This window comes from Oncorhynchus kisutch, linkage group LG13 (assembly GCF_002021735.2).
Source record: "Oncorhynchus kisutch isolate 150728-3 linkage group LG13, Okis_V2, whole genome shotgun sequence".
NCBI lineage: Eukaryota > Metazoa > Chordata > Actinopteri > Salmoniformes > Salmonidae > Oncorhynchus > Oncorhynchus kisutch.
Genome location: NC_034186.2, coordinates 30,309,369 through 30,325,513, shown reverse-complemented (window position 1 = coordinate 30,325,513; position 16,145 = coordinate 30,309,369). Strand labels below are relative to the sequence as shown.

Below are 16,145 nucleotides of genomic sequence, written 5' to 3'. Positions count from 1 at the left end.
TGTTCAAAACATATACAGTGCCTTGCGAAAGTATTCGGCCCCCTTGAACTTTGCGACCTTTTGCCACATTTCAGACTTCAAACATAAAGATATAAAACTGTATTTTTTTGTGAAGAATCAACAACAAGTGGGACACAATCATGAAGTGGAACAACAGTTATTGGATATTTCAAACTTTTTTAACAAATCAAAAACTGAAAAATTGGGCGTGCAAAATTATTCAGCCCCTTTACTTTCAGTGCAGCAAACTCTCTCCAGAAGTTCAGTGAGGATCTCTGAATGATCCAATGTTGACCTAAATGACTAATGATGATAAATACAATCCACCTGTGTGTAATCAAGTCTCCGTATAAATGCACCTGCACTGTGATAGTCTCAGAGGTCCGTTAAAAGCGCAGAGAGCATCATGAAGAACAAGGAACACACCAGGCAGGTCCGAGATACTGTTGTGAAGAAGTTTAAAGCCGGATTTGGATACAAAAAGATTTCCCAAGCTTTAAACATCCCAAGGAGCACTGTGCAAGTGATAATATTGAAATGGAAGGAGTATCAGACCACTGCAAATCTACCAAGACCTGGCCGTCCCTCTAAACTTTCAGCTCATACAAGGAGAAGACTGATCAGAGATTCAGCCAAGAGGCCCATGATCACTCTGGATGAACTGCAGAGATCTACAGCTGAGGTGGGAGACTCTGTCCATAGGACAACAATCAGTCGTATATTGCACAAATCTGGCCTTTATGGAAGAGTGGCAAGAAGAAAGCCATTTCTTAAAGATATCCATAAAAAGTGTCGTTTAAAGTTTGCCACAAGCCACCTGGGAGACACACCAAACATGTGGAAGAAGGTGCTCTGGTCAGATGAAACCAAAATTGAACTTTTTAGCAACAATGCAAAACGTTATGTTTGGCGTAAAAGCAACACAGCTCATCACCCTGAACACACCATCCCCACTGTCAAACATGGTGGTGGCAGCATCATGGTTTGGGCCTGCTTTTCTTCAGCAGGGACAGGGAAGATGGTTAAAATGGATGGGAAGATGGATGGAGCCAAATACAGGACCATTCTGGAAGAAAACCTGATGGAGTCTGCAAAAGACCTGAGACTGAGACGGAGATTTGTCTTCCAACAAGACAATGATCCAAAACATAAAGCAAAATCTACAATGGAATGGTTCAAAAATAAACATATCCCGGTTGTTAGAATGGCCAAGTCAAAGTCCAGACCTGAATCCAATTGAGAATCTGTGGAAAGAACTGAAAACTGCTGTTCACAAATGCTCTCCATCCAACCTCACTGAGCTCAAGCTGTTTTGCAAGGAGGAATGGGAAAAAATGTCAGTCTCTCGATGTGCAAAACTGATAGAGACATACCCCAAGCGACTTACAGCTGTAATCGCAGCAAAAGGTGGCGCTACAAAGTATTAACTTAAGGGGACTGAATAATTTTGCACGCCCAATTTTTCCGTTTTTGATTTGTTAAAAAAGTTTGAAATATCCAATAAATGTCGTTCCACTTCATGATTGTGTCCCACTTGTTGATGATTCTTCACAAAAAAATACAGTTTTATATCTTTATGTTTGAAGCCTGAAATGTGGCAAAAGGTCGCAAAGTTCAAGGGGGCCGAATACTTTCGCAAGGCACTGTAGATTCAATGATTGTAAAGACAGGGAGAGGTCTGTCCGTAATAAAGAGATGCTCTGATTTTTTGACACCACACTCCAAAAATGAAGTTCTGCAGGCTCTAGTTTGTCTAATCTTGATTATTGTCCAGTCGTGTGGTCCAGTGCTGCAAGGAAAGACCCAGTTAAGTTGCAGCTGGCCCAGAACAGAGCAGCTCTTCATTGTAATCAGAGGACTGATATAAATACTATGCATGCCAGTCTCTCTTGGCTAAGAGTTGAGGAGAGACTGACTGCATCACTTTTTATTTTTATTAGAAACATTAATGTGTTGGAAATCCCAAATCATTTGCAAAAACAACAACACACCTCTGACACACACACTTATCCCACCAGACATGCCACCAGGGGTCTTTTCACAGTCCCCAAATCCAGAACAAATTCAAGAAAGAGTACAGTATTATTTAGAGCCCTTATTGCATGGAACTTCGTTCTTTCTCATATTGCTCAAATAAAGAGCAAAACTGTTTTTTAAAAATTGATTAAGCAACACATCACAGCACAACACCTCTCCCCTATATGACCTAGATAGTTTGTGTGTATGCATTGATATGTAGGCTACATGTGCCTTTACATTTTTGTATGTAGTTCTTTCCTTGAGCTGTTCTTGTCTAATAATGTTCTGTATTATGTCATTCTGTATTATGTTTCATGTTTTGTGTGGACCCCAGGAAGAGTAGTTGCTGCTTTTGCAACAGCTAATCGGGATTCTAATAAAATACTAAATGCCAAATACCAGACAAACTCAATGCATTTTATGCATGCTTTGACAACAACAACATCAAGCCAGGTGTGAGCCCGTCACCGACCCAGAGGATTAGGCGTTCTCGCTCTCTGAGGTAAATGTGAGAAGGGTCGTTAATCAGGTCAACACCCGCAAGGCAGCGGGCCCCAACGGTATTCCAGGGCACATTTTCAGAGCACATTGACGTGGGTGGCAGTGGAGCTGGTAGACAGCTTCAAGTTTCTCTGTGTCCAAATCACTACAGACTTCAAATTGTCCAAACACACACACACAGTTGTGAAGAAGGCATGACAGTGCCTCTTCCCCCTCAGGAGGTTGAAAAAGTTTGGCATGGGACCTTGACTGGCTGCATCACTGCTTGGTATGGCAATACCACCACCCTCAATCGCATGGACCTACAGATGGTTGTGCGGACAGCCCAGTACATCACTGGGACCAACCTTCCTGCCATCAAGGACCTCTATATCAGGCGGTGTGAAAAAAAGGCGCGTAAAAGCGTCAGACTCCAACCACCCAAGCCATAGACTATTTACTCTGCTGCCGTAGAGGTACCGGTGCATCAAGTCTGACACCAACAGGATCTTCAACAGCTTCTATCCCCAAGCAATACGACTGATAAAAAGCTAACAAAATAGCTACATGGACTATCTAAGTTTACCTTGTCTCTTTGCACACTCACAGGGCCCAACACACACACACACACACTCACTCCATCATTTGCTCACTCACACATAATATGCAGATACATTTATATTGACTCTACACACCCGCACACCCACTCACATACAACCTGCTGCTACTCCGTTAATCTTATATCCTGTTGCCTAGTCCTCTTACCCCTATACTGTACATATCCACCTCCATCACTCCAGTATTCCTGCACATGTAAATATGTTATTGGAACTGACTTTTTAAATATTTCCTGTATATAGTAAGCTTACTTACTTACTTTCTTTTCTTTTCTAGTAATTCTTGTTATTGAATATTGCATTGTTGGGTTTTGAGTTTGCAAGAAAGGCAATTCACTGCACTTGTGCATGAGACATTAGAACTTGAAACATTATTATACTCCAATTAGGGAAGGGATGAAAGGGTCAAGGGAATATATTTTTAAAAATATACAGTACCAGTCAAAAGCTCGGACACACCTACTCATTCAAGGGTTTTTCTTAATTTTTACTATTTTCTACATTTGTAGAATAATAGTGTAGACATCAAAACTATGAAATAACACATATGGAATCATGTAGTAACCAAAAAAGTGTTAAATGAATCCAAATATATTTTAGATTCTTCAAAGTAGCCACCCTTTGCCTTGATGACAGCTTTGCACACTCTTGGCATTCTCTCAACCAGCTTCATGAGGAAGTCACCTGGAATGCATTTCAATTAACAGGTTCAAGTTATATTGTGGAATTTCTTTCCTTCTTAATGCGTTTCAGCCAATCAGTTGTGTTGTGACAAGGTAGGGGTGGTATACAGAAGATAGCCCGAAAAGACCAAGTCCATATCATGGCAAGAACAGCTCAAATAAGCAAAGGGAAACGACAATCCATCATTACTTTAAGACATGAAGGTCAACCAATCCGGAAATTTTAAAAAACATTGAAAGTTCCTTCAAGTGCTGCCTCAAAAACCATCAAGCGCTATGATGAAACTGGCTCTCACGATGACCGCCACAGGAAAGAAAGACTTCTGCTGCAGAGGATATGTTCATTAGAGTTACCATCCTCAGAAATTGCAGCCCAAATAAATGCTTCACAGAGTTGAAGTAACAGACACATCTCAACATCAAATGTTCAGAGGAGACTGCATGAATCAGGCCTTCATGGTCGAATTGCTGCAAATAAACCACTAAAGGACACCAATAATAAGGAAGGACACCAATAATAAGAAGAGACTTGCTTGGGCCAAGAAATACGAGCAATGGACATTAGACCAGTGGAAATCTGTCCTTTGGTCTGATGAGGCTAAATTTGAGATTTTTGTTTAGGTGAGAGTAGGTTAACATGTGTGGTTCCCACCGTGAAGCATGGAGGAGCAGGTGTGATGGTGTGGGGGTACTTTACTGGTGACACTGTCAGTGATTTATTTAGAATTCAAGGCACACTTAACCAGCATGGCTACCACAGCATTCTTCAGTGATACACCATCCCATCTGATTTGCACTTAGTGGGACTATCATTTGTTTTTCAACAGGACAATGACCCAACACACCTCCAGGTGTTTGGAAATGATTCAGACATTGATAGAAACCACAATCTATCTTCAATATTAAAGCTGATCTACCCTCTAAAAAACAGAAACAAAAAAACAAATCAGATCAGCTGCTTTGCCAATAATTGTGCTTTCTGTGTAAACACAGCCTAAATGGTGTGTTTGTTTATCGTTGTGCAATGCTTCAATCATTTCTCAGGTATGGTGTGTAATCAATTGTGTTCACAATCACAGAACAGGGAAGCTACTGTAAGGGATGTTTGAGTGCATCTTGCAACAAATATCCGATAGCTTTAGTAATGACAGATAAAAACAGCTTAGCTAGGATTCGGAGAGGTATATCAAAGAAATATATTACCGGGTCAAATAATAGGCTTATTTTTCCCTCATCTATGGCAGAAGCAGGTGTGACTCACATTGTAGAGCACGGTGGTCCAGCCCTCCATGGTGATGCACTGGAAGACGGTGAGCACAGCAAACAGGATGTTGTCAAACTGGGTGATGCCATCGTTGGGGCCGATCCAGGTTTCACTGCAGGCATACTTGTCAGGGCACTTCCTCACCCCACACGGGAACTCTGACTCCGACTTGTCCACCGTCTCATTCTCTGACAGAGGGACAAGAGAGAATAAAGTTCCTCAACTTGTTCTTATTGTCCCGAGTCAGAGTCCACTATAGGATGTGTAGGTTAGGCTAAAGATTTTTAAAAACGATGCAATACTGAAATCAATCTAACTGAACGTGATTTTTCCCATGAGAGATATGATGACTTCAGAGAAATGTCCCAATTCTGAGAAATGACTTGCATCTACTGGAGATGCATGAATAAGTAGCACAATATGATGATTGTAATGTGATGCATGACTCGACCAATGAAGTGAGCAGCAGCTCTTTGTGTGAAAGTCCTTTCCTGAACCCTTGTGAAAGATGACACTAATAATACGCTATTTGATTTGTGCAATGTGTGATTATCATAAATAATCTCTCTAAAGCCAATAGGGGGTAAATAAGGTTAACTCGTACAGTGTGGTCCCCACATAACCTTTATGATGATGTCATCTTAAAAATGGCAGGATGTTGTTTGATACAATTGGGTACTGTATTAAATCGGATATATTTTAAATGTAGTAAAGGAATACTAGAATATATATGATATATAACTCTTTACTGTATTAAACCACCGAGACAGACTGTAGGGTGTTCACCCATAAAATGATTAATTCCTTCAAGGTTTATACAAATATTTATACAAATATGTAGCATGTTTATGTAGCATGTGAATGGAAGGTCATCACAGGCATGATCAAATAAGTCGTCACTGCTCAATAAAACCCTGTGGTGCTGCTCCGCGGCAGAACAGCGCTAACTTCGAACATCAGCTAACAAGCTAACTAGTGGCTGCAGGTTCATGAGTGAAAATATGGGCTTTTTCTCAATTAAATCCGCTCAATATAAAACTAAATAGCGACTAAATATATATATATATATATATATATATATATATATATATATATATATATATATATATCGCCAATATAGGCAATAAAAAAAGGCAATAAAAGCCAAGGATCTGGAGATGAAAATGACAAAGGTATCAAGTTGATTTTGATTGGTCCAACCAGCGGAAACACCTCCAAATGGTACAACATTACAACATTAAATATAGAAGCGGCGCAGTCTAAACGAGCAATGGTCACAGTAAATTAACACTTTATTTCATCAACACTGTCAAGTACTAGTCTATTAAGGTTATAATATTGTAGAATATGATCTAATGATTTATTCTATGTCATTTAGAATGACATAGGGCAAAGACAACTATGTTTTGACATTCATTTCGTAGCACCCTCTTGAATTGCCAGATTTTATTCCACATTGTACAGCAGTGAGTGAACACCCTACAGTCTGTCAATGGCAGACCAAGGAACAATTTTATAACCAAGTCAAGCTGTGAGTGATATTGAACCCTCGACAAAAGATAAGCTGAAGGTAAGGACAACTATTTTGAGAAGGAAAGATAACTTCATCATCTTCTCTATCGGTGACAACTAAGTTCCTATAATGTAAAAATAACCGAAGGAACAAATCCCCAGTATGCTTGTTAAAAGACCACACTACCTGAATAACAAATTATGTTCAGGAGATAAACATGTGTGTGAATAGAACTGTGTAACCCACTTTATTATAACATGATTCATGCATCTATGACTTTACAATTAGTCGAGGTACTGTATTGAGCTGCTATATTGTGGGGTTTAATTACACAGGCAGTCATGTTGGCTGTGGTTACATTTACAGGTGCAGTCAGGATTGGTACTGTGTGTTTCAGGTCTGTTGGGTAACACAGCTAGTGTCATCCTGACCACTGACAATACATTACACTGGGCGGGTGGGAGGGAACAGCAGAGAGCACACACAGGACATTTGTATGGCTTATCATTACAGCTGAGGAAGCCTCGTAGAAAAGAATAATCCACTTGTTGTGTAGGTAAAGTATAACCTTGCTGATAAATGATCGGCTTGAAGGATGTTTACGATAACTTACCCTAAATGTATACATGTAACAGAGCGAAGGATCACAGCACGATACTAACGCATTGTTTTAAACAATTCTATGTAGCTAGGTGTTCAATGCAAGCATAGGCTATAAGCAAGTACAGGTATAAATACACTGAATACAACAGATTCAACCTCATAAAGGGACACCAACAGCTACAGAACCAACCCGAATTGATATGCAGAGCAGTGTGCGTCCTGGATGACTGCAGCCTTGATGGCATCTCTCTAAGGCTTGGAGCTCAAAGTGCCCTTTCTCTGTCTGGGTGAGTCCCAAATGGTACTCTATAGCCTATATATTCCCTGGTCAAAAGTAGTGCACTACAAAAGGAATACAGTGGTTATTTGGGATGCATATTCTGTCTTACCCAGGATATTTGGCATGGGCAGACAGGTGTTGTGGAGCTTTCCGCTGTAGAACTCCAGGCCGATGATGGCAAACATGAGAATGGCAAAGAAGAGCAGCAGGCCGATCTGGAGCAGCGGCACCATGGCTTTCATGATGGATTTCAGGACTATCTGCAGGCCTGGTCACACACAGAAAGATAGAGAAAGAGACAACTGTCATGTGTTATAAGTGCCAACAATACAATGAGTAACAGCACAAAACATTTGTAAATGGTGTGGGAACCACTTCAAGCAGATACTGTCAGCACTCTCACTTTGGCTAACACAACAATCCCCCTAAGACATCATTGCCTTTTGGGAGTGGGACACTACTGCATCTGCTAGTTGTTAGTCGGACTCAGATGTGTTCTGCCAACAGAAGAACTCATTAGGACTAACTTAGGACTAACTTTACGGACTCCAAATTGAGGTTAGTCAGGGGTCCAGAAAACACCAGTAGAACCAGTGCAGATAACTATATGTGTACTGTATACATCAGTGGAGGTTGGTGGGGAGAGCTATAGGAGGATGGGCTCATTGCTATGGCTGGAATGGAATAAATGGAACGGTATCAAACACATCAAACAAATATGGAAACCACATGTTTGACTCAATCCATTTATTCCATTCCAGCCATTATAATGAGCCTGTCCTTCTATAGCTCCTCCCACCAGCCTCCACTAGTATAGATTTAGATAGGCAGAGCAGATCCATGGACACCCAGTACATCTGGTGGTGTAAGCTACTCACTGGGGATTCCAGAGACCAGTTTGAGGGGTCTGAGCACGCGTACGGCCCGCAGGGTCCGCAGGTCCACTGGGATGTTCATGTGAGCTCCCGCTGTGGCCAGAATCCTGCATACACCCACACAACACACACAACACAGGGAATTATTAAATCATTTATACACCGTTAATATTCCATTAATATTTCAAAGAGGGGTCTGAATGTAATGTCAAACATGATCTGAATCAGGCATTGTGTGATACATTTCTTTGTGCAGGTTCAGGACCGGTCATAACTGAACCTATACCACAGTTGGGGGAGAGGGTAATGTATTGGCACTGGTGCCCCCAAATAAAGTACTTGTTGGCGTGTATTCATCACATCAGCTCCCCAGGAAAACATGACATTTCTTCATTACACAGTCTGATTAGCTCTAATTAAACTATGTACCTACGCAATTAGAACCGTGTGTCCCCTTCATGCTATTAGAACAAAATTGGCTCAAAACAACACGACACAGTCTATCAAGGCTGTTATCTTTTACAAATTGGTCTACACTTAAGACTATTCGTGGCTATTACTCATGGATAATACTAGAATCTTAGAAAATTCCTGATTGGAATTGGTCAAGACTCAACACACATGATTGACAGATCAATATTGCAGTGAAATGGTCCATTAGTGTAATTCTGCTCCTACTCTGTTTAGCTAACATTCAGCAGCTATCCTAGCAGTTCATCTCTGGGTCTTATCATTCTGAGTCATCTGTCACATGTGTGCAGCTAACCACATTAGTTATGTTTTCCCATCAGACTGGAGTAAAATGACACCAGCCATTATAGATGTGTCCCACTCAGAAGGTTCAGGAGGAGCAGGGAGGGGAAGGGGGTACTGTTGTTCAAGCAATCTGGTTTCACTGGTTCTTGTTTGTGAAAGGCACACAGGTGTGCCTGCACGCAGACACAAATAATAGGGAGTGTGAGGGTCTACAACAGGCAGTGAATGCAGGAGAAAACAAGTCTTCTTTTTGGCTGCACTCCGTAGGAGGAAGGCACGGACAAATTCTATTAAGGAAATGAAGGCTGCAGCTCTATCAAGGCAATGCACATTCCGGCTAATATGCTGTAAACTGTTAAATAGATACATATATTATTGAATCGTATTCTTGCTGTGGCTTACATACTAAAACACTGAATGAAAACAAGACCACCGAGTTTCAATACTTTAAGCAGTGGGCATAGAGTTTCAGCCCCCTGGTGCAGTCCACAGACAGCAGCTACCTGGAGCACATGTGAAGCAGCTCATTATAAAATGCAAATGTTGTCCTTTCTCTGATGTGCCTCTTAATAGGAGGGTACACATTGTAGATACAGCACAGCAGGTAGAAGAGAGATATGTAAGGGAGGCCTATGTGTTTACTGTGTACTCCCAATCTCCTCCATTACTCATTCCCTCCTCTCCTTCACGTGTTAGTGGCACTAGGCTGCTGTGCAGACTCGGGGGGATTCAGATCACCCTCCCCCGTTTTCTCCTCATCCCTCTCTCTCTAAATACACTTCCAGCGCGGTTCACTTTACACCATAATGGGAGTGATAGACAACCCGTGGTCACCCCTCTCACTGTTTTCGCCCTCATTCATTTTTGCCTTTCACCTCTCTCTGTCCAGATCCGACAGGGCGCCAGTGTTGTGTAGTCTGGGACCCCTCTGAACACAGCAAGCAGGACTTACTGGAGAGAGATGCTAAGGCTTAGTTCCAGGAACAAATTTCAAAGTAACAACCTGAGGTCTGAATTCAGAGATACAGAGATTAAATGATGTGCGGCTGCAGATGATGTCTTCAAACAACAAAGGAGGGGGTACTTTTTTCAACATTAGTAAATTGCTATATCCCTGTTTTGTCATTTTCTGTTAACACAGTGTTACACATAAATAATACAGAGTACATTGAATATGGCATAGATCCAATTATAGCCTGAAGATTAGTCACATCTGGGGTGTCAGGACACTGGGGTGTCAGCCATTTTAATTAAGACTGGAGAGAGATCTTAAAATAGCACGTCCATACAGAGACAGAAATGATATTATTCCATCTAGGATGAGCTGAGAACAGACAGAGCCTCCTCCCCTTCTCCAAATCATTACCAAGTCTGGCCTGCTCTTTAGTTGTTATGGAGACTGGGGGATCTAGGAGCTAAAAATGTAATCCCCATTTATTCTGCTGATGGACTTCCTGCTCAGGCAGACACCCTTGTGATTTGTGAGGAGCCAGCCAGGTGAGCTGTACTCTGGTCTGGTCTATATTAGTGGACAGAGAGTGGCCACTGGGCAGGCACACGTGTAGGCTAGGTACATGCGCTTGATGATACATAGTTACAGTACATGTGTAGCCGTTAAGTCCCATTCAACAGAAGGCATAAATAAATTACAAAGAGACCATTACATTAGGCTTTGGTAATATACCGTTTACACTGTATACCAGGGTATTTTGAAAAACTGACGGTATGATTTCAATACCGTTTGCTAAGCAACCATTTTTTGTTTGTACAGACGAAACCATTCTGTCAAAAGTTGCTAACTCACGTCTAAATTCTCAAACTAAATACATACTGCAATTCCAACCACAAAACCTCTGCTTTGATTTTCAGCCTAGCTAGCAGCTAAATGTTTGTTTTTCACTTTATTCTAATTGTAATGCTATTTTTGAGGCTACACATTTTGTCATGGAAAATATGAATGATGTTTCCAACAACCAATGAGCAACTCCACCATAAATCCAGCTGCATATGGAGATTGCTGAAATGCCCGTGGCAGAAAAAGTACCCAATTGTCATACTTGAGTAAAAGTAAAGATACCTTCGTAGAAAATGACTCAAGTAAATGTAAAAGTCACCCAGAAAAATACAACTTTAGTAAAAGTCTAAAAGTAGTTTGGTTTTAAATATACTTAAGTATCAAAAGGAAATATAATTACAAAAATATACTTAAGTATCAAAAGTAAAAGTATAAATAATTTCAAATTGCTTATAATAAGAAAACCAAATAGTTTTTTAAATGTACAGATAGCTAGGGGCACACTACAACACACAGATATAATTTACAAACGAAGCATTTGTGTTTAGTGAGTCCTCCAGATCAGAGGCAGTAGGGATGACCAGGGATGTTCTCTTGATAAGTGAGTGAATTGGACTACTTTCCTGTCCTGCTAAGCATTGAAAATGTAACTTGAGTACTTTTGGGTGTCAGGGGAAATGTATAGAGTAATAAGTACATTATTTTCTTTAGGGATGTAGTGAAATAAAAGTAAAAGTAGTCAAAAATATAAATAGTAAAGTAAAGTACAAATACCTAAAAAAAAAGAGACTTAAGTAGTATTTTAAAGTATTTTTACTTAAGTATTTTAAACCACTGCGAAACGAAGGTCTCTTTGGTAATGACATGGAGTGGCAATGAGGTTAATGTTAGCTAAAGAGACTGGTACCCAGACTAGAGACATTCAGTCCCCTCCTGGATCAAGATCCCTGTTGCCTAAATTGTTTTGTGTGTCAAAAATAATATTGACTAAAAAATGATGTGTGCAAGTGGCTCTATAATAATGTATATTATAATACCCGTTACGATACAGAAACGGTATGACAGTATGAAAATCTGGATACCGGTGGATGGTGCACATTCTTACAATTTAATATTTCATTCAGCAAATACAATTTACACAGCAAAATTCAGAGGCAACCGTGTTTGTTTTTTAAGTTTTCAACCTAGGAGCATAATCCAGCATGTTAAAACCCTGTGAGGAGTGAAGACACTGTGGGAGGCTCCAGAAGGAATGGATGCTATCTCTTTGTGCCAGAAAGCAGAGCAGTGTGGGAGTACCTCAGCAGCACAAAGCCTGGGTAAGGACGATCCACTGTCACTGGTACCACTGCATGCAAGGGAACAATGTATTGTCACTGATTTTACTGCATCATGCCAGGAAACAAAAGCTGTTCACTTTTAACACCACTTGGACCCAGAATTCACACTCATTACTGATCCTATTTATCTCCGTTTCTGATAATGATCCGCTAGTGTCATTTTCAACTGTAAATCCACACACAAGAAACCACAATAATAAGTCACTTGACAGTGACATACTGTAAGTCATAATACTATCAATATCATGACATGATTGACACCTGTCATGAACATTATGTCAAATGACAGACAGCTGTCATTTCTTGAGGGCAAATCTAGGTTAGGAAGTTATCTAACTGACTACTTTGATAGGGAGGACATGGAAAGTTCAGCTGCGTCATTGAAGTCTTTGCTTTTGACAGATTGCTGTAACCAAGGCCTACCTTTGTGCCTTCACCATTTCTACAAGACACCTTTTATGTGTTTGCCCATGATGGTGTGTCTGTGGTAAGTGTGATGGGGCCCTTTTATAGCCTGAGAGACAGACAACAAACACTGTCTGTCTCAATCAGTCACCCTGACCCTGGGCTGTTGTCATGGTAACACACTACCCACACCAGTCACAACAGGCCTGCATCACTCCTCAGTATATATTACAATATTCAAATGCAATGACAAATACAATGACTCACGTGGCAAGACTATGGTGACCATGGTGATTAAATAAGGTGGTGGGGACCTTCAATGACATAAGCCATCACCAGTAATACATATGGACCAGTAAGACACATGGCCAAATGTTAGCCAGCACTCTGTGTATTTGCACCTATAGATAACCGCTCCATAACCTGTCTACTCTACAGTACTCAGAGAGAGAGCCTTGTGTTTTGATGAGGGCTCGTCTCACACCAACCCTGCTCTGTTCCTCTGTGTCTTATGAATCATTCACTCACCACCAGATCTACACTTAGCTAATTGTCACAAGGTGTAATATAGAGAACCAGTGATAGACACTCAAGGATAGAGAGACAACAGAGAGAGACACAGAAGTGTCAATGACGACACCTCGATTTTCATATGAATAACTGGAGCTTGCAGATTATTTCCAAACATTGCGCTAAGCCTTGAGCATTGATTCACTGGGGATTTCAGAAGACCTCATTACCATGTACTTTATGGAGACAAAGTGCATTATCTGCTTGTTCACATGTTTATCACTTAGTTTTGCGGAAAGGATTTGGCTCCTATTAAATCAAATCAAAGTTTATTTGTCATGTGTGCCGAATACAACAGGAATACAACAACAACCTTGCCGTGAAATACTTACTTACAGGCCCTAAACAACAGTGCAATTTTTAAGTAAAAAATTGATATTAGGTGAACAATAGATAAGCAAAGAAATAAAAACTACAGTAAAAAGACAGTGAAAAATAAAAGTAGCGAGGCTATATACAGTAGCGAGGCTATATACAGGCACCACCGGTTAATTAGGCAAATTGAGGTAGTGTAGGTATGGTTAAAGTGACCATGCATATATGATAAACAGAGAGTAACAGTAGCGTAAAAAAGGTGTTGGCGGGTGGTGGGACACAATGCAGATTGTCAGGGTAGCCAATGTGCGGGGGCACCAGTTAGTCGGGCTAATTGATGTAGTATGTACATGAATGTATAGTTAAAGTGACTATGCATATATGATAAACAGAGAGCAGCAGCAGTGTAGAAGAGGGGTTTGGGTGGACACACGATGCAAAGAGTCCGTGTAGCCATTTGATTACCTGTTCATGAGTCTTATGGCTTGGGGGTAAAAACTGTTGAAAAGCCCTTTGGTCCTAGACTTGGCGCTCCGGTACCACTTGCCATGCGGTAGTAGAGAGAACAGTCTATGACTGGGGTCTTTGACAATTTTTAGGGCCTTCCTCTGACACTACCTGGTGTAGAGGTCCTGAATGACAGGCAGCTTAGCCACAGTGATGTACCCGGCCGTACGCACTACCCTCTGTAGTGCCTTGCGGTTGGAGGCCGAGCAGTTGCCGTACAAGGCAGTGATGCAACCAGCTCTCGATGTTGCAGCTGTAGAACCTTTTGAGGATCTGAGTACCCATACCAAATCTTTTTAGTTTCCTGAGGGGTCTTCCACACCAATCTCGACAAACTTCTGTATGGACCACTCTTTGTGCACGGGGGCATTGTCATGCTGAAAAATGACAATGCTAACCAAGGTTGCCACGCTAACCAAGGTTGCCAGGTGCACAGTGTTTCCTCTGACACATTGGTGCGGCTGGCTTTCGGGTTGGATGCGCGCTGTCTTAAGAATCAGTGCGGCTTGGTTGGGTTGTGTATCGGAGGACGCATGACCTTCAACCTTCATCCCTCCCGAGCCCGTACGGGAGTTGTAGCGATGAGACAAGATAGTAGCTACTAAAACAATTGGATACCACGAAATTGGGGAGAAAAATGGGTAAAAATGTTGTTGTTTTTTAATTTTAAAAAATTGTCCTGTTGGACTGCCAGATTGTGAGGTGGGATTCATCACTCCAGAGAATGCGTTTCTACTCCTCTAGAGTCCAATGGCGGCGAGCTTTACACCAGCGGAGGCTTGACATTGCGCATGGTGATATTTGGCTTGTGTGGGGCTGCTCGGCCTTGGAAACCCATTTCATGAAGCTCCCGACGATCAGTTATTGTGCTGACGTAGCTCCCAGAGGCAGTTTGGAACTCGGTTCTGCACTCGGCGGTCCTGTTCTGTGAGCTTGTGTGGCCTACCACTTCGCGGCTGAGCCGTTGTTGCTCCTAGACATTTTGACTGGGCAGCTCTAGTAGGGCAGACAGTTGACGAACTGACTTGTTGGAAAGGAGGCATCCTATGACGGTGCCACGTTCAAAGTCACTGAGCTCCTCAGTAAGGCCATTCAACTGTCAATGTTTGTCTATGGTGATTGCATGGCTGTGTTCTGGATTGTATACACCTGTCAGAAATGGGTGTGGCTGAAATAGCCAAATCAACTCATTTGAATGGGGTGTCCACATACTTCTGGAGATATAGTGTATTTATTACTGCATTGTTGGGAAAGAGCTTGCAAGAAAGGCATTTCACCCTACTTGTGCACATGACAATAAAAATTTAAACTGAAACATAATATGCTAAATTAATTATGTTGCTCTATATGTTTATAGTGTACCAGAGAACCTTGACACATGACAGTTTCTAAGCAAAATACTGTATTTGGAAGAGCATTCTCTCGCTGGCAGCCATCTGCTGTGAAAAATAGCTTATGTTACACGAGGATGCCAGGATGAAATCATGTTTTCTCAAAAATTGTACTCTCAGGCATCTGACATCAATGGTTACTGTATCACCTAGTAGCCTACAATACTAAACTGAAAGTCTCTACTATATTACACTCCATATTGACCCAGCAGGGTGAGTTAATGCCTAGTCTCTTCCTCCATTACATAACTACCACATGCAGACTTCAGAGAGCCTTTAATTTCATTCATAATCTCTGTCTGTATCTCCATGCATCCCAGGAATGCCCTTGCCCAGCCTCACCCCTGAATCTCCCACTGGACAGAGGGCCTGAGCTAACTGTATACTACAACTACAGGCCCTAAAGCCACTACATTCTAAACTAAAGTTGAAGCTGAGTTCAGTAATTTTTTTTGCATTGACCCAGTCTGTGGGCACTTTTTATATGTGTGGGAACTGGATCCACACCCAGGGATACCAGCCCTTTCAGACAGTCCAGTAGTGGGCAGCTATCAAAGGCCATGATGTGTGTGTAGCAGGAGGAAGCCTGTACCTCCCTGTGCTAAGGAAGGCCCATTTGATTTCAGTGTCCCCAAACCAAACACTTTGGTCAAACACAGTCAAACACCCTAACTATATCTAAGCTATCCTGAGGAACATGGATATCAATACAGCCAATAATGAAAACATGTA

The 16,145-nt window shown here is 41.4% G+C and overlaps 1 protein-coding gene across 3 annotated transcripts in view; it reads right to left on the bottom strand.

The window, feature by feature from the left end:
- Nucleotides 1-16,145, bottom strand: part of LOC109902983 (voltage-dependent R-type calcium channel subunit alpha-1E) — a 105,438-nt gene that overhangs the window by 68,555 nt on the left and 20,738 nt on the right. For all 3 annotated transcript variants that reach the window (XM_031785977.1, XM_031785976.1, XM_031785978.1), the window contains exons 3-5: nt 8,338-8,441; nt 7,569-7,727; nt 5,061-5,251 (exon numbers count right to left, since the gene is read on the bottom strand). In XM_031785977.1, coding sequence (XP_031641837.1) covers nt 5,061-5,251; nt 7,569-7,727; nt 8,338-8,441 — 454 coding nt within the window. The remainder of the gene's footprint in view (nt 1-5,060; nt 5,252-7,568; nt 7,728-8,337; nt 8,442-16,145) is intronic.